This window comes from Gadus morhua, chromosome 23 (genome assembly GCF_902167405.1).
Source record: "Gadus morhua chromosome 23, gadMor3.0, whole genome shotgun sequence".
Taxonomy (NCBI): Eukaryota; Metazoa; Chordata; class Actinopteri; order Gadiformes; family Gadidae; genus Gadus; species Gadus morhua.
The window spans coordinates 13,957,542-13,975,519 of NC_044070.1; the positions used below are offsets into that span (position 1 = coordinate 13,957,542).

Sequence of the window (17,978 nt, forward strand, 5' to 3'; positions counted from 1 at the left end):
CTTTGGGTCTGTATGTGATTTTTAGAGTAACCTTTTAATGACAATTAGTGTATTTCTGCTTCACCATAATGTCATACTCAAGGAAGTATAAAGAGTAAAGGACAGCAATACAATAATTGTACTAAAAAGCTCAAATCCTATGTTTGTTATAGCACAGATAGTGATCTTGATTTGAGCGTTATGTCGAACTTCGGAAAATAAGGAAAACTGAGAATTTGGCCTTTGATTCCATTGTAGTCATGGTTCTTTTTGCGTACTTATTGCAAATGTTAGAGTGCCCTCTGTTGGATGAACCAGCCTGACCTGAAGTTTAAGCAGCCTGACCGTAATCAAGGAGGCGCTAGAATAGTGGATACCAGTGGCGTCTCTATGCTGTTTTATTCGGGGCTAAAGCCTCGGATGTTATAAAAAAATAAAATATTCATAAACATTTATAAGTAGCCTAGTCTAGATAGACAGTCCTTCTGGCAAGAGAATAAACAACAACCTGTTTACCACCTCAAGTGTATCAACCTATCCTATCCCCAGTCAGATCGGTGTGTGTGTGTGTGTGTGTGTGTGTGTGTGTGTGTGTGTGTGTGTGTGTGTGTGTGTGTGTGTGTGTGTGTGTGTGTGTGTGTGTGTGTGTGTGTGTGTGTGTGTAAGGTCTGCCTCACTTTTATTCATTTGCAATAACTTGAATGGAACTTTAGACATTTGGGGATAAGCAGCATAGCAGTCAGGTAGCTATTTAAAGCTATAATAAACCGCGTATTTTGTTTATTTAGATAAAGCATTATGAAAAAGTTTGCATGCACAATAAAGCATACACATAAATTTGGCGCGCAGCATTTTCATTTTCACTCTGGGCTAAGCCCCGGGTGTTTGTGAAACCTAGAAATCCCCACCCAAATCTATTCTCTTGAGTAGAGGCAATAAAAATGCGATATGCGTGGAAGAGAAACGGAAGGAGAGGAGAAAAGGATTAGAGGGGAGAAGGAGAAGAGAGAAGGAGGAGTAGTATTTAGTGACCAGGGGCCTCATGTACAAAGCTTGCTTACGCACAAAAAAGCTGCGTAAGCAACTTCTCACGCAAACGTTCGGATGTACGAAGACTGACTTGACGTGAGAAAGTGCGGTTCTCCACGCAAACTAAATGCCTGGCTTACGCACATTTCTGCTGCATTGTCAGTTGGCGGCACATAGAGGCAAATCAGCGCAACAACATGAGGCCTACGCGATCACGAGTCAAGAAGTAATATTGCAATATGAGGCGAGTTCAAAGTGGATTTGAACATCGGGATGCGTGATCTTAAATGCACTTCAATAATGCGTTATTGTTGTCGAGACGCATAATGTGACACTGTTGTTAGGCTAAACTTAAACAGACCCATAAAACTAAATTGTCAATATTGGAATGAAAAGGAAATTAAAAGGAACCCCCAGCAATATTATTTTCAGTGATGGCTTGTTTATTAAACGTTACATATTTTCCGGACCACGCATGACATATGATCTCTCTTCACACATTTGTTGTGAAATTCTTGACTGCAATATTATTATATGATGCTGAGTGGATTAAGCGCAAGATTGTTACTTAAAATCAATCCATCAATAAACCAGTCGGCCAATTTCGAATTATGTGTATATTATTGACACCTTGGGTGTATGGGAACAACCTATCGTCAACATGCATCAAATTAAATGAGAATATAAAAGCAGGTGCAAAATGTGGCAATAATCGATAGGTTGACAATGGCAGTGTTGGCCTTATTAGAAGATATTGCGAATGGTCACATTCGAAATGAACGAGTGTTCCGTGATTATTACGATTTTTTGGCTCATGATGATGACTGGCTTATCAGCCGATTCAGATTTCCAAGAGCTATCCTCTTGGAACTATGTACTGAGTTGAGCCCGGGTTTGGAGAGGCAGACGGCGAGGAGTCACGCATTGCCAGTTCCAATACAAGTCCTGACTACGCTTGGTTTTCTAGCAACAGGATCATTCCAGAGGGAATTGGCTGACCGGTCAGGAATGAGTCAGGGAGCTCTGAGCCGCGCCATTCCGCCTGTTTTAAACGGGATCATCCGCATCTCAGCCAGGTATATACGGTTTCCATATGATGCAGTAAACCAAGCAAACATCAAAGCGCAATTTGCAGCGATAGCCGGTTTTCCCAATGTAATCGGAGCGATCGACTGCACACACATTGCAATAAAGGCGCCATCTGAAGGGGAATATGAGTACGTTAATAGGAAACACTTCCATTCCTTAAACGTGCAAATAATCTGTGATGCCCAAATGCGCCTTACGAATATCGTGGCAAGGTGGCCTGGGTCAACCCATGATTCATTCGTCCTGAGAAACAGCTCGGTTGGGAATAGGTTGGAGGCTGGAAGAGTGTGTGATGGGTGGCTAATTGGTAAGCAATTTAAAACACTTTAAAGTGAATTTACTGAAATCTAGACATGTTGGGTAGCCTATGCTGTAATTGTACCTATTACTCCTAAGGAGACAGCGGTTACGCCTTACGGCCATGGCTGTTAACCCCCCTCGCCAACCCACAGACTGTCCGAGAGCAGAGATATAATGATATCCATGCACGCACTCGGACAGTCGTGGAAAGAGCGATAGGGCAGCTGAAGAGCCGGTGGCGCTGCCTTGACCGGAGCGGGGGAATGCTGCTCTATCACCCTGAAAAGGTGTGCCGCATTGTGCAGGCATGTGGGGTTCTGCACAATGTTGCGCACAGGCACGGCGTGCCATTACGCGAGGTAATGGACCTCCCAGAAGACCCAGACCCCGGACCAAACAATGCGCAGCCCAATGTAGAGGCCATTCGAATCCGGCAGCAGTTAATAGGCAGAATATAAAAAAGGTAAACGGAGACAACATTCATTTTTTAACTAGTTCTTTGAATGTGAGACTAATTGCTTGTAAGGCCTCCGTTATTTCTTTGAGGTTCGAATTCATCTCCTGAATTCCCTTAACGATCTCCTCCTGCGAGTCCAGCACAGCGCGAGTTAAAACCCGGCCTTTCCCACTGGCAGCAGAAGGGGGGCAATGGGCAGTGGAGACGGAGACGCCGGACACGCCTGGCTGGGGGTCTTCCTCTGGCACCATCAGCTGTGCGCCACTTGGTCCTTGGCTGTCTGTGATTAAAGAATGTAAATTACAATCACATTGAGGAGAACGCGTTTTATTGCTGGCTAAACATTAATCATGTATACGGAAATGCAGGCTAGGGCCTATACTAGCAGGTATAAAAGTTCTTCAAATATATGAAAACAATTGTACCTTCCGTGGGATCCTGGGCCAAGTCGGAATCCCCTTCGGCTGGCGGGACCACGCCAAAAAGGAGCCGATCCCCCAGCACTGCGGCCACCCTCTGCTCGAATAGGGCGAGCTCCCCGACTCCGGCTCCGCTGCCCGTCTGACCCACGCTTCTCCGGTGGGCAGAGACCTTTTTTTTGACATCAACTTTTATGTCCGACCACTTTTTTTTTATATCCGCCACAGTTCGGCTTTCCGCCCCAACCTCATTAACAGATTTTGCTACCGATTCCCACGCCAGTTTTTTTGTTTTAGTGCTGATTCCGGAGGAAAGAGAGCCAAACAAGATTTTATTTCTGGCCTCTACCTCCGAAATCAGCACTTCCACCTCGCATTCGCTAAAGTTCTTCTTTCTTGCTTTATCCATTATCTCCTTTCTCCTAACAAGCGCACTACTGCAGGCCTGTTTATACTAATTAGCATATTAAATGAGGGAGGAGACTGGGCGGAGAGTCGGGCTCGTGCACGTGCGCACAATTTCACGTTAATTGGGATGTACAAAGAGAATCTGCGTGAAATCGTGCTTACGCAAGGATTGATACATCCGGATTTATTTGTGCGCAGCAGCTTTCCAAATTTTGGCGTCCGCAAAGTTTTACTCAGAAATCCACGCAAGTCTTTGTACATGAGGCCCCAGGGCCCTCATTTATCAAACGAGCGTACGACAGAAAACGTGCGTAAAATGGACGTACGCTCATTTCAACGTTGAGCTTGGCATTTATCAATTTGAACGTGAGCGCAGGCTGCGATGAAATCTCACGTCAGGTCTGAGCTCGTGTACGCAAGTTTTTTTGGCGCAACATACGGGTATTTCAATGATGAATAGTGCAGCACAAGTAGCCCATGTTCAACATCTGTATTAATTACTAATAAATTGGAATTAGCCCAGCCGTTCAAACAATTACAATCAAGTCAGGCCTAATTAAAAACAGTATTGCTATGAAAATAATTAGAATGTGACAGGTGAAATGTTTATTCAGCTGTCTATATTAACAGGAGCTTTGCCAAATAGGTGATCGTGTCTCAGCGATGGCAGATCTGGCTCTGTTAAGGACCTCAACGCACTGACGAGAGAGTTTTTCGAGACCGCGCCGATTTTTTTAAGGAGGGCGATATGGCTCTTGAGTCGTTTTCAAGGCATCTCCTGATGGAGCTACGCAATGCTTTGGAGCCACAGTTAAGGCGAGAAACTAGGCGATCAAACGCAATACCTGTGCAGGTTTGCTCTACCTTGGGATTGTTGGCCACCGGGATCTTGCAGCGGGAGATCGGGGACAGGTCTGCTATTTCCCAGCCAAGTATTAGCCGAACCATGCCAGCAGTTTTGGCAGCTATAATGTCCCTCTCCGAACGTTATATTAAATTCCCATATAATAACGATCAGCAAACTGGAATCAAACGGGATTTTTATGCTATTGCTAGGTTTCCAAATGTGATTGGTGCGGTTGATTGTACCCCTGTGCGTATGAACCATCTATTAATGATTACGCGTACATCAACCGCAAAAGCTACCATTCAGTTAATGTTCCGATTATTTGCGATGCCAGAATGTCAATCCTGAACATGGTAGCCCGATGGTACGGAAGAGGATTAGGGCCACACATGTGAAAAAAAATTAAGTTCTGACTTTATTCTCAGAATTCTGAGAAAAAAGTCAGAATTCTGACTTTAATCTCAGAATTCTGAGAATAAAGTCAGAATTCTGACTTTAATCTCAGAACTCTGAGAAAAAAGTCAGAATTCTGACATTAATCTCAGAATTCTGAGAAAAAAGTCAGAATTCTGACTTTAAAGTCAGAACTACGGGTATCTGTAAGGACCAACCTCCGTGGGAGAGACACTTTGCTTTATGCAGTAGGAGGAAACCTATGGAAAGAATAGAATGGCGCGGTAAAAGTGCAAAACCTGTGCGGTTTGGCAAGAATTCCGTACGGTTTTGAATGACTAATAGCCGCGGCTATTAGTCATTCACTCCGGCTATTAGTTATTAACTCCGGCTATTAGTTATTCACTCCGGCTATTAGGTATGCAGAACGAGCCCTCCCTCTTCTTTGCTTGACCACTAAGTTTGAAGGCTGTCTAACCAATCAGTGAAGAGAAATACCAGACTAAAGTAACGCATTGTCGAGACTAGAGCTGCAGTGCCTCCATGTTTCGCCGTAACATAAAGCTGTGTTGTCTTTACTAGTTTCACTACAATGTAATGACCACCACTAGCTAGTGGAAAATACATTTGTGTCTAGTACACTGATATATTTGTATATGTTAGGCTATATATTGAGATGGCAGTGTTCGAAATACCCGTCAATATTCGGGGATGCCCTCATCCCCAGATTGTTCTCGATATGCAGTAGCCAGCTAGGCCATAACATTACAATATTTCATGGATGCAAGCAAGCCAAGACAATCAATCTATATCTATAGCCTACATGACAACACACAAACACACACACACAGACACACACACGCACACACGTTAAACACACTGGTATAGCAATAGGAGCCTGCATTGGCTAAAGTTGTTGGGATGCACGTTATTTTATAACAGGGAGGGGCAAAGTTGTGCATTACAATGCAAACACGACAATAATTGGCACAGTTCTTGCGCACTCAGAAGAACATGAACTGAATAAATGCCAGGTATATAGCATATCGGAGACAGGCACACAATCAGTGCATTTGCAAATAAGAGCCTGCAGTATGACCGTTCTTGTGACATTATTTAACCATCCATCTACAGCTAATACGATCAGACAGATACATCATTGATCACATATAAGCCAACAAGCCCAACATCACCACGGCAGGTGCGCTCTCTCTCGCACATTCACACAATCACTCCAACTTCTCCAACTCCAAGGCAAAGCTGTTTCACTAAGACCACAAACAACCACAACTAACCAGCCTACATATCCACAACAATGCACAACAATCAGTTCTATACATTGCGTCTATCTTCTGTTTGGCGCACATGGCTAATGTGCATACTTGCACAGGACTGTCGGCTCCGCTTGTCAAAAAAATAGAACGTATTTGTGAATAAATGCTTTGAATTCTGAATACTGGACTTGGTGAGCTTGGTGAGTTGGCTATGGTACGTGCACTTTTACCGCGCCATTCTAGGGCCGGATTGTGGCTTTCTTGGACTTCCATAGGTTTCCTCCTACTGCATAAAGCAAAGTGTCTCTCCCACGGAGGTTGGTCCTTACAGATACCCGTAGTTCTGACTTTAAAGTCAGAATTCTGACTTTTTTCTCAGAATTCTGAGATTAATGTCAGAATTCTGACTTTTTTCTCAGAATTCTGAGATTAAAGTCAGAATTCTGACTTTAATCTCAGAATTCTGAGATTAATGTCAGAATTCTGACTTTTTATCTCAGAATTCTGAGATTAATGTCAGAATTCTGAGATTAATGTCAGAATTCTGACTTTATTCTCAGAATTCTGAGAATAAAGTCAGAACTTAATTTTTTTTTACATGTGTGGCCCTAATCCTCGTCCGTACGATGGCCTGGGGGCACGCACGATTCTTTTATTTTCCAAAATAGCAACGTTGGGCATCGTCTACATCAGGGCGCACTACATGGTCAGAGTCCTCTCGTGAGTTACGCTGCAGTCGCACTGCACCGGCCTCCTCCCGTTTCTTGCTTGGCCGGCTTCACAGCCGCAACACGTTTTTTGTGCTGAGCTTCATGTCGGACCATTTTTTCTTCACCTTATTCGGAATTAAATAACTTTAACGGAATGCAAACAATAGCATATATGTGAAATGTTTTAAGCTGGATAACAGAAGTTGTACATTTAATTTATTATTTAATTAATTTAATTAACAAACCTCTTCCGTAGCCCGACGAACATTGGAAACACTATTCACTGCAACAGTTATTTCCTTCCATATAGCATTCTTTTGCTGGCCTTTAATGCCAGCTTTTAGGCTACCAAATAAAACCAGACGGTTCGCATCCACAAGTGACCCGAGCGTCTCCATTTGGGTCTCGGAAAAATTCCTCTATTTTACCGTTGGACGTTTCTCCATGTCGTAAAAGTTAGGGGCGAGACTTCTGAAGACGTGCTTTTATATGGGCGTGTTACGTTAATTGCGATCGATCTCAGCCGCCGTATTTATCAACACCAAGATTCTTCGTACGCTGGGATTGGTGTGATACGAAGGTTTCGTAAATCTCACGTGGGTCCTATCGTAAAATGAATCATGCGTTCAGATTTGCGCTCATTTCTACGTTCGTTTGATAAATGAGGGCCCAGAACTGTATGGAGTGTGTGTGTGTGTGTGTGTGTGTATGTGTATGTGTATGTGTATGTACGTGTGTGTGTGTGTGTGTGTGTGTTTTGTGGCAACCCATCCCCCCCAGGGGGCGGGTGGTAGAGGGCGTGTACCGCCGCCCCCCACGTGCCTGGGACAGGGAGCGTTCTCCAGCTGACCCTCATCAGCTGGATGGGAAACACCCGGCGAGAGCAACGCGTGGAGGGGTTAAAGCAGGGTCGAGGACTCACTGCAAGGAGGCGACCCCCCGACAACGGAGAAGGAGACGCACAACCCCACCACGGCTACGAGGCTCACGGAGACCCTAGCCTAGAGACACTTATGCTTAACCTTCTACCCTGTTGTAATAAACGCTGTGACCGCCTTTAAACTCGCCTTGAACGTGCCTTCTTACCGTGTCAACCAGTCTTCCAGCCAATCGGGTAGCCACATATGGTGGAGAAGGCAGGCACTCGGAACCCGCTGCGACCCACGGGGAAGTACAAGCCACGGATATGCAAAACCCAGATGGAGCTACCGCCGCCCAGCGCCAACAGCAGATCCAGGGGCAGGACGCCGCGGCACAGCGGGACTCGGCGGAGAGCCTGGCTCTGCTCCGCGGAGCGGTGCTTCGCCTCATACAGCACGCCGTTCGCGACTCCCCGATCGCCGCCCCGACCAGCCGACTCACCAAGCTAGGTACGGATGATGTTGTGGAGGCCTATCTGGAGGTATTTGAGCGAACCGCCCGGAGGGAGAGCTGGCCGGAGGACCAGTGGGCACACATCCTGTCGCCCTTCCTCACCGGGCCGGCACAGCAGGCGGGCCAGGACCTATCGGCCGAGACTGCCGGCCAGTACCCTGCCCTCAAGCAGGGTACTGGCCGGGTGTCCACCACGGACACCCTGACGGCGTCCGAGCGGGACGCACCACCCGAGAGCTCCCCGCTCACCGAATTTTCGGATTTCCTGCCGGCAGGGGGAGAGGGAACTACCCGGCCGGGCCAGTTCGCCAGTGCGCAGCTGCAGGACGACGCTCTGAAACACGCCTGGAGCCACGTCCTCGCGCATGACGGACAGACCCGGGACTCGGGACACACTTCAGCACCAGGGGGGGGCTGCTCTATAGGGTAGTGGAGAAGGGGGGGGAGGTAACGGAACAGCTAGTGGTCCCCCGACCTTATGTCAGCAAGGTGCTCTTTATGGCACACACCCACCTTCTGGGGGCGCATTTAGGGATGGACAAAACCCGTGACAGGGTTTTAGCTAGATTCTACTGGCCGGGGGTGAAGAGGGACACGGAGCGGCACTGCCTGGAGTGTCCCGAGTGTCAGCGGGTGGCCCATAGGTCCACGGTCAGGAACCCCCTTAACCCTATGCCCATCATAGAGACGCCGTTCGACCGCATAGCCCTAGACATCGTGGGTCCCCTCCCCAAAACCAGCCGGGGACACGGGTACATCCTGGTGCTGGTGGACTACGCCACCAGGTACCCAGAGGCCCTACCCCTAAGAGCAGCCCCAGCCAAGGCGGTAGCTAGGGAGCTTATGCTCCTGTTCAGCCGGGTGGGGATAGCCAGGGAGGTGCTGACCGATCAGGGGTCATGTTTCATGTCCCGGGTGCTGAAGGAGCTGCTCAGTCTCCTCCAGGTCACGCAGCTCCGGACGTCGGTGTACCACCCTCAGACGGACGGCTGAAAGACAGTGGTGCAAAACCATGCTCCCTGTACACTGCATAATATATAAGGAGATGCGTCGGTTTTAATACTGAGACATATACAGCAAGAAAGTTGTTCTTCTCAAACATTATAAACAGGAACTTGAACAACACTCGAGTCCTGTTCTCGACAATTGAAAAACTGACCAATCCCCCCCCTCAACTAGGACCTGAGCTCATTTCCACTAGCAGGTGCAATGAGCTTGCTTCTTTTTTTAAAACAAAAATTGATCAGATCAGACTGAACATACTCTCTCAAACTCGTATCACTCAGCAACCAGAAATAATAACCATAAAGACTGGAACAGTAAACCTGATGTCCAATTTCAGCATGATTGTCTCTGAAACTCTTGAGAAAACGGTACAAAGCCTCAGCTCCTCCAAGTGCACACTAGATACTCTGCCCACCATCTTTTTTTAATCTGTCCTTCACTTACTAACGCCAGATCTGCTTAAAATCATAAATTCATCTTTGGAGACGGGCATTTTTCCCAAATCCCTAAAGACTGCTATTATAAAGCTACTACTTAAAAAGAACAACCTAGATAAATCCATATTAAGCAATTACAGGCCCATATCCAACCTACCGTTCATTGGCAAAATTATTGAAAAAAATGTTTTTAATCAACTTACCTCTTTTCTAACGCTCAACAACTGCCTTGAAAACTTTCAGTCAGGTTTTCGGGCCAACCACAGTACCGAAACAGCTCTGGCCAAAGTCACAAGTGACATTCGGCTAAATACAGATTCAGGCAATTCATCAATCCTAGTACTACTGGACCTCAGTGCAGCCTTTGACACTGTGGACCACACTATATTAATTCAGCGAATTGAGCACTGGGTTGGCTTCACTGGTATTGTAATCAGGTGGCTAAAATCGAACCTATTCGACAAGCGCTTCTCTGTTAAAGTTGGAAACTGTTCCTCAGCATCTACATCTTTGATCTGTGGAGTTCTCCAGGGCTCAATCTTGGGTCCACTATTATTTAACCTTTACATGCTGCCTCTTGGTCAACTTATAAAGAAGAACTCAATCGCCTACCACAGTTACGCTGATGACACTCAAATCTATCTACCGCTAATGCCCAATGACTATACCCCCGTTGAAAATCTCTGTCACTGTATTTATGAAATAGATAAATGGATGTCACAGAACTTTTTACAGCTCAAAAAAACTGAGGTGGTAGTTTTTGGAAAGAAGGAGGAAAGGCAAAAGATCTCTGCCTTACTTGAAAGAAAAGGCCTAATAGCAAAAGATGTGGTAAAAATTTTTAGTAGTCACATTAAATCAGTCACAAAATCAGCATACTTCCATTAGTGGGCAACTAACACAGTATTCAAAGACGTTCCCGAAATTCAGCCGTGGTGCAGAGGGACAGCCACTCCGAGCTAGTCGCACATTGAGCTTCCCCCAAATGCGCTGTTTTGGTGTCTGTAGCTATAATGCAAATGAGGAGGAGCAAGGTGGGTCAAGGAAGAGGGTGGGGGTGTGGCCCTGAGCGGCTTGCAGCCACAGTACCATGCGCTCTGTCTACAGTGGATGTATCGCAATGGTGAGGCACACAGAGCCTTTAGCCGGCATGTCGCAGTTCATGTACTTCAGCGAGTCAAAGCCAAAGTTCCTTTCCCCCCCAATACCTTCTCAACCATGGCTCAGATAACCCCCACTACAGTCTTGTTGTGGAAATACAAGAGACGTCAAACAACCGACAAGAAACACTTGCGTTACAGCGTGTGTATTCACACACACATGTGGCGCTCGCACGGCCGTGTCTCATTGGCGGGCCAACGTCTCTGGGCTGGCCAGGCAGAGTAAGGGGAGGAGCTTAGATGCTTTGTGACAACATACCTGAAGACATTCCAAATCAGCGTGCTTGAGCCTCCGTTTTTTCAAAGGCGAGCAGAACAGCTAGTGCTCGTTTTACACTAAACGCAAGTTTTAGCCACTGGGGGACCATATGCAGGCTAGGGGAACTCATATTTATGTTAGAAAACTTAGAAAACATGAAAAAAATGTCATGTCATGGGACCTTTAAAAATATCAACGAACTTGGAGGATATATGTCCAAGGAGGATCTGGAAAAAAATCATATATGCATTCATCACTAGTAGGATTGATTATTGTAATGTTCTTTTCACAGGACTTCCCAAAAATTGTATAAAACCACTTCAAATGATGCAGAATAGTGCAGCCAGGGTCCTCAATAAAAAAAAAAGGAGAGATCACATCACCCCAATCTTAAAGTCCCTGCACTGCCTCCCAATTAGTTACAGAATTTATTTTAAAGCACTTCTGCTTGTTTTTAAGTCTTCGAAGGGGGTTGGGCCCAACTACTACTATGACATGTTTAAGCAATATTCCCAAATAAGATCCCTTAGATCACAACATAAACAATTACTACTGAAACCGACCGTCAGAACAAAGCAGGGTGAAGCAGCTTTTAGCCACTATGGTGTCCATCTCTGGAACCAGCTTCCAGAGACCATCAAAAACTCCCCCACTGTCACCATTTTTAAAACAAGAGTTAAGACCAAACACTTTTTAGACGCTTTCGGAAGTTAATGCAAATAAATATGCCTTGCCTTGCCTCTGCCATTGAAAAGGAATGTCTTGCCATCAAGTGGGCATTGGACAGCCTTCGGTATTATCTACTTGGACGGACCTTTGATTTGGAAACGGACCACCGGGCATTGAGCTGGATCAACTCCATGAGGGATAAGAACTCCCGTGTCACCAGATGCTACTCGGCATTACAGCCATATTGCTTCAATATTACTTACAGAGCTGGAAAATTACCTACCTTGCTTGCCGATTACCTGTCCCGCCTTCCTGAACTTGCAGTTCCTGGAGAGGAGGGAGGTGATGTGACAGTTTGACCACTGTCCCTGTCTGTTTAACTGCCTATCAATAGCGGGCATTGATGGATAGTGTATGAACAGCAAACCTTCAAGCATACAGTATATTCAAGCTATTTATTAAAGCAACACTCACAAACAATCTCTCCCTCTTACCATGGCTCTGTACTGCAGACTAAAAGAGTCAGGGTGGGGCTGAGGGCTTTAAATATGGCGCAGGAAACACCTGCTGGCACTGATTGGGCCAAACCATTTTCTCTTGTGCCAAAGGAGTACACTGGACATCGACATTGGACATTAATGAGCGAAAAGCCTAAATGCACTAGTGAAAATCACTGATCTACAAGATGAAATTAACTTTAACACGCATGCTGTATTTCGAATGAGTTTATTCATGGTTGATTTGCAAAATGCCACAGTATTATAATCCCCCTGTTGATTGGGCCTGTCTAGTGGGAGGGGCCATGGGGTATAAAATGGGTGAGCTGCTGTCCTTCTGACAGTCTGTAGTATGCTGTTGCCAGAAGAGGATGTCTGTGTTGAGCAGGGTGCTCAGCTCTCGACGAGATGCTATCTACTGAGGTGATTATTCCATTATGTTGTAAATTATGTTTAAATGCATTCAGTGATTGAGTTTAATGTGCATTTATTTTGCTATCGGATTATTTTATTTATTGACAATGATTATTTGAAATACCGGTATTTGATTTTGAATATGCTTGATTTATTATAGAGAATTAATGATTATTTGAATATTGGAATTGATTGAATTATTTGATTTTGGCATTGGTTTTGAATTTTTTTTTTTTTTTTTTACTATTTTCAGATATTTCGGGGTTGGACTCCTCTGTATGTTTTGCACTTATCTGACACTTTGGGGGAATAAATGTTGTTAAAGACATTTAACAAACGGTGGGGTGTGACAGTCTGCCTCACTTGTATTAATTTTACTCTGCAATAACTTGACTGGAACTTTAGATATTTGGGGATAAGCAGCATAGGAGTCGGGTAGCTATTTAAATCTATAATAAACCGTGTATTTTGTTTATTTAGATAAAGCATTATGAAAAAGTTTGAATGCGCAATAAAGCATACACATAAATTTGGCATGCAGCATTTTAATTTTCCCCCTGGGCTAAGCCCTGGATGTTTATGAAACCTAGAAATCCCCACCCAAAACTATTCTCTTGTGTAGAGGCAATGAAAATGCGATATGCTTGGAAGAGACGGAAGGCGATATTATTATCTATATTAAGTTAATCTTTGGTGTGTTTATCTTTATGGTGTGTATCAATTGTTTGTGTGTGTACATATGGTTTGTATCTATATATTGTGTGTAAAGCTATATCTGTGTATCTGTGGTTTGTGCGTGCATATGGTGTGAATCTATATGGTGTATTGGTATTGGTGTGTGTGTGTGTGTATTGACCTGTGTGTGTGTGTGTGTGTGTGGTGGTAGGCGATGTCTCCAGTTTAAAGGGGACCTATCATACCACCAGGTGTGAGTGTGACTAGCCGTTACAAGACATTTTCAAAATGTGCAGCATTGTGACATCACAGGTGGGCGTTTCGGCCTAAATGTGTGACGGATAGATGGGCAACGTTTACTTCAGTCCACTGGGTAGGCTGGTAGACTGATCTATCCAGCACACATCTAGGTGGACACGCCCACTACTGATGTCACAAATGCTGCACATTTTCAAACCTGCTTGTAATGGCTAATCAAACTCACGCCTGGTGGTATGACAGGTCCCCTATAACCAGTGAATGAGTCTCTCTGGTCTCTTTGATGAAAGCTTCCTACTCACTCACACAAACACACTCACTCGTGCACACAGTAAGGTGAATTGAATAAAGATTTTTTTCGTTTTGAGGTATGAATCTAAATCAGTCAAATCAGACTCATCCCTTTAATTAAAATGAGGGAGTTCATTTAAAATCAAACACGGAGCTGAAATAGCCTCCCACTGTTACCAAGGCGTCCAGAGGGCGCCGAACCTGCGTTGAGTTTTACTAATAAGCTCACCTGTCGCAGCTCGCCTGCCTGGTTTTCTTAGTTAATTGGTTGCCTCTGGTGCGTTTAACTTAAGAGGGAACCGGACAGTACGTTGGTGTCCTCCACTGTTTGGTAGTGTAGCGTCTCCCAAACGTATGTTGTTGTGTTTCCAGAAACCAGAACGTGGGTGGACTGTTTTGAGGTCTGTTGTGACTTATTTAACATCTCTTCCTGTTTCACAGGTTAAAGACTTTTTGAAGTAAAGAGGAGCATCTCATCTGAAACTGATGTGAGTAGAATTGTGTGGCAAAGCACAACTGATGTGATGTGTATGTTGAATATAAATCACTGATAATGTGTGAAGGGGATTGTAGTGGTTTAACTGTCATTTGGACCTTGAGTAAACTGTTCCTTCCTTCAAAGGTCTATCATGGATATTTAACTGAAGTTCTGTGAGTATCCCAACTTAACCATGAAGATGAACTGCAAACTGTAAGTCATTAATTTCTCATTACTCTTGGGCACATTGATGTATTTTTGCTTCCTGGTGAGTTAACCCGTTACCTAAAGGTTGATCTGAGTAGTAAGGATGTTTTATTGGTTCATTGGTTTCTTAGGTGTTTGGTTTATGTTGGTTTTAATGATTTGTTAAAATGGTTACGAGATCCAAGTTATTGTTGTAAGCTGGAGTAATGGGTTGGGTTCTGATGTCTTAAGTCTTCTTTCCAGCTACTCTCCTGAGCTCTGCATCTTCAACACACGAGTGTTGCTTTACTGATGAGGGTGTGGTCTGAGTGAGCGGAGGTGCATACTGGGATACAGAGCTGTCTGAATTCTACAGGTCTGTAGGCACGCCCCCTCAGGGGAAACCAAGTGTTTCAGAAACCGTCGTGACGTCAGTTACATGGACTAGAATGTTCTCTAAGATGGAGACGGGATTCAGAAGGAGAAACGCCAGGGGGAGATGAGGGGGCTCCTCATCTCGACAGCTGAAACACAACTTCAGTCTGACAGAGAGAACCATGGAACACATTCAACAGTCCTCCAGGCATCGTGACTCCTCAGGAAAAGTTTCATTTCCAAGAAGGTCTTATTTGGGGCCATCCCCATATGGATCCTGCTCCTCAAGAGCCAACCACCCTCCACTGAGTGGTCTTCTGAAGAGATGACTTCCTTCCTGTCCTCAGGCTGATTAAAGCTGCACCGTTTGCATCTGTGAATGCCCCTTATTCAGGAAACCACTGGACTACAAAGACATGACTTCAGAAACATTGAATCAACCTGGGACACATTTTGGAGACGCCAAGCATAATCCATCACCAATGTGGGACGCCACTGAAAAATGTTGCACATAATTTACTTCTCTGGAGATATTGGTTGTTCTGTTCTGGGTGCCCTGGCAGGAGAGCTGGGGTTGGATGATGGAACGTTATTTGGCATGAGGTTTTTACCCTGCATGATTGTTGGCCTTTTATGGCTCAGTGGTGTGTGTGTGTGTGTGTGTTTGGGTTTGACATGAGATGGATGATTTTTCATCGCTAGGGTTCTACTGTGTGTGTGTGTGTCTCCCACTCACACCTGGCATGGGGTTCTACGTGCCTGTCCTGGGTTCTATGCGTGTGTCTGTGTCCGGCTTGCTTTGACAGTGATAATGTTCGTACGGGGGTCTGTGTGATTGGCTTGGGATATTGGAGTGGTCAAATAAATCATACCTGATGGACGGCCACACGTTTACTTAAGGACCTCCAGCAGAAATGAGCCCAGAGCGACGCTGCGGAGCGATATCCAACACACTGGGCAGGAAGGAGGGTATCCAACTCAAGTGTAAAAGGATGCAAGCGGCGTGTTCAGATCAGTGACTTCAAACTAGGACTACACCAATCAGGATCAATGGAGGATGGACACCTAAATTCCACAAGGAGTCTGACGTTGGAAAGGGACCTAAATGGATATTCAAGATGACCTTCAGACCTGTAATGAGACGGCTCTTCCTACCTGGCTGGATTGATGGAGAGCCCTGTGGATCTTGTCTTGATCTCAGTTGCACGTCTTCTCAGGCTAAACTCTAATTGTCTCGGACAGGACTAGCTGAACGATTGGTTCCCTTAAATCAGAACCAATCCGGGAACTCCAGCAAGTGCACTCTTCGAGCTGAAGTTGTGCTCTTCAGCTGAGGAGCTAAGGAAACCTTCACTGGGGCTTCAAGATGTAAAGAGGAGAATGTTTCAAAGTGTTCCATGGTACTCTGATGAAGACCGTTGGTGTGTTCCACTGGCTGAGAGGAAGAACCCACACATCTTCCTCTTGGCCTTTCTCCTCTCAGAATCCTGGCGCCATCTTGAAGGATATTCCAGCTCATGTAACTGATGTCACGACATATTCACAAACACTTGGTTTCTCGTGAGGGGCGTTTCTATAGAACTGAAGACTTCAGACAGCACTGTATCCCAGCATGCATCTCTGCTCAGACCACACCCCCATGAGTAGGATGCAACACTCTAGTGATGGAGATGTAGTGTTTTATAAGTAACGAGGGAGCAGACTAAGGGGATTAGAACACAATGGCATGTTAAGTCTGTAAATCTTTAAACCATGAAGATGGTTGGAAAAGTCAGGAATTAGGCTTATTTTTAATATGGGCAGTCCTTTCACTCGGATGCTCACTTCTTACTGGAAATGTACATGCGTTGGCTGGCTGGCATGGTTTGCTGTTGGTGATGTGGTGGTCAGGGTGACGTTGCAGGGCTATGGTCGGCTCTCTGTGAGCTCAACGTTTAGATTTTCTCTGTATGGTTTGTACCCTGAATAATCTAGATAATTGTAAAATGTAGACACGGTTTTGCATTGAATGATTTTAGTTTTAAAGTTGTTGTACATGGTAGTTTGGTTCTTCGTATGGTTTTGAGTGATTATAACTTGTACACACTGGGTGCATAATAATGTAATGTTACATTGAATAGTATTAATGACCAACAGCAACAAACGGATCTCCTCAAGGTAAGTCTGTTGGCTGTATTTTAATGAAGATCATCGCTGGACTTCAGGATCTTCCTCCGTTCAGCTCAAGGTGAGGCGCTGGTTATTTTTCTTTGGTTGGTTCCGGCCGGAATGTTCGGATTCCAGTCGGACGGTTTGTGCTTCCCGCCGTGGAAGGTTCTGAGTGCGGTCACTTGATTTTAGTCCCAATGGTTAGCATAGAAAGTTGTAGTCTTGACAACCATAAGAAACCACCTGGCAGTTAGTTGGACACGAACGTCGTACAATATGTTAATTTTCGATGGTTGCGCCGTACTTTTAACCACGTTGACGGGACTCTCGCTGCGTACAATACGGCGTTCTACTTGCGGCCCAATTTTTGACCTCGGTGAAGGCTGAAAATTATTTCAAGGTGGAAGACAATTTGACATTTCTTCAAAGGAACCCAGCACCTGAATATGAGTTGAGTAAATTTGATTTAATATTGATACTGCTTAGTGTTCATTGTTACTTCACCTTTTGTACGTTCTAAATATATGCTGTCATTAATTGCCACAGAAGTTAAACCCTACCCAATAGAATGACGTAAATCAACGACTTTGATGCAGAGTTACCAACTGGATAATATCAAAGCTAAAATAATGGCCGTCATTTCCACATGTTGCAGTAGAAGATACTCTAGAACTGTAGAAGGTTAAAAAAGGTAAAATGTAGTTTGTCCCATGGTGTCTGCCTCCTCACCCAGAGCAAGACCTCCACCTCCTTACCCAGAGCCAGACCTCCACCTCCTGTCAGAAGTCCTCCAGAACAGGTCAGTGCTCTTGTGTGCGAGTAGAGAAATGCATGGCCTGAACCACTT

The 17,978-nt window shown here is 45.0% G+C and overlaps 1 protein-coding gene across 2 annotated transcripts; it reads left to right on the top strand.

Annotated features, from left to right (window-relative positions):
- The first annotated feature begins 1,703 nt into the window (after positions 1-1,703).
- On the top strand, positions 1,704-3,152 carry LOC115537603 (putative nuclease HARBI1). 2 transcript variants are annotated; one of them, XM_030349624.1, is made up of 3 exons: positions 1,704-2,404; positions 2,494-2,860; positions 3,033-3,152. In XM_030349624.1, exons 1-2 carry the CDS (start codon positions 1,735-1,737, stop codon positions 2,853-2,855), a joined length of 1,032 nt encoding a protein of 343 aa, XP_030205484.1. In that variant the 5' UTR covers positions 1,704-1,734; the 3' UTR covers positions 2,856-2,860; positions 3,033-3,152. The 2 variants fall into 2 exon arrangements, with proteins under 2 accessions (XP_030205484.1, XP_030205483.1); XM_030349623.1 differs by having other exon boundaries at positions 2,995-3,129.
- Positions 3,153-17,978: the final 14,826 nt, after the last annotated feature.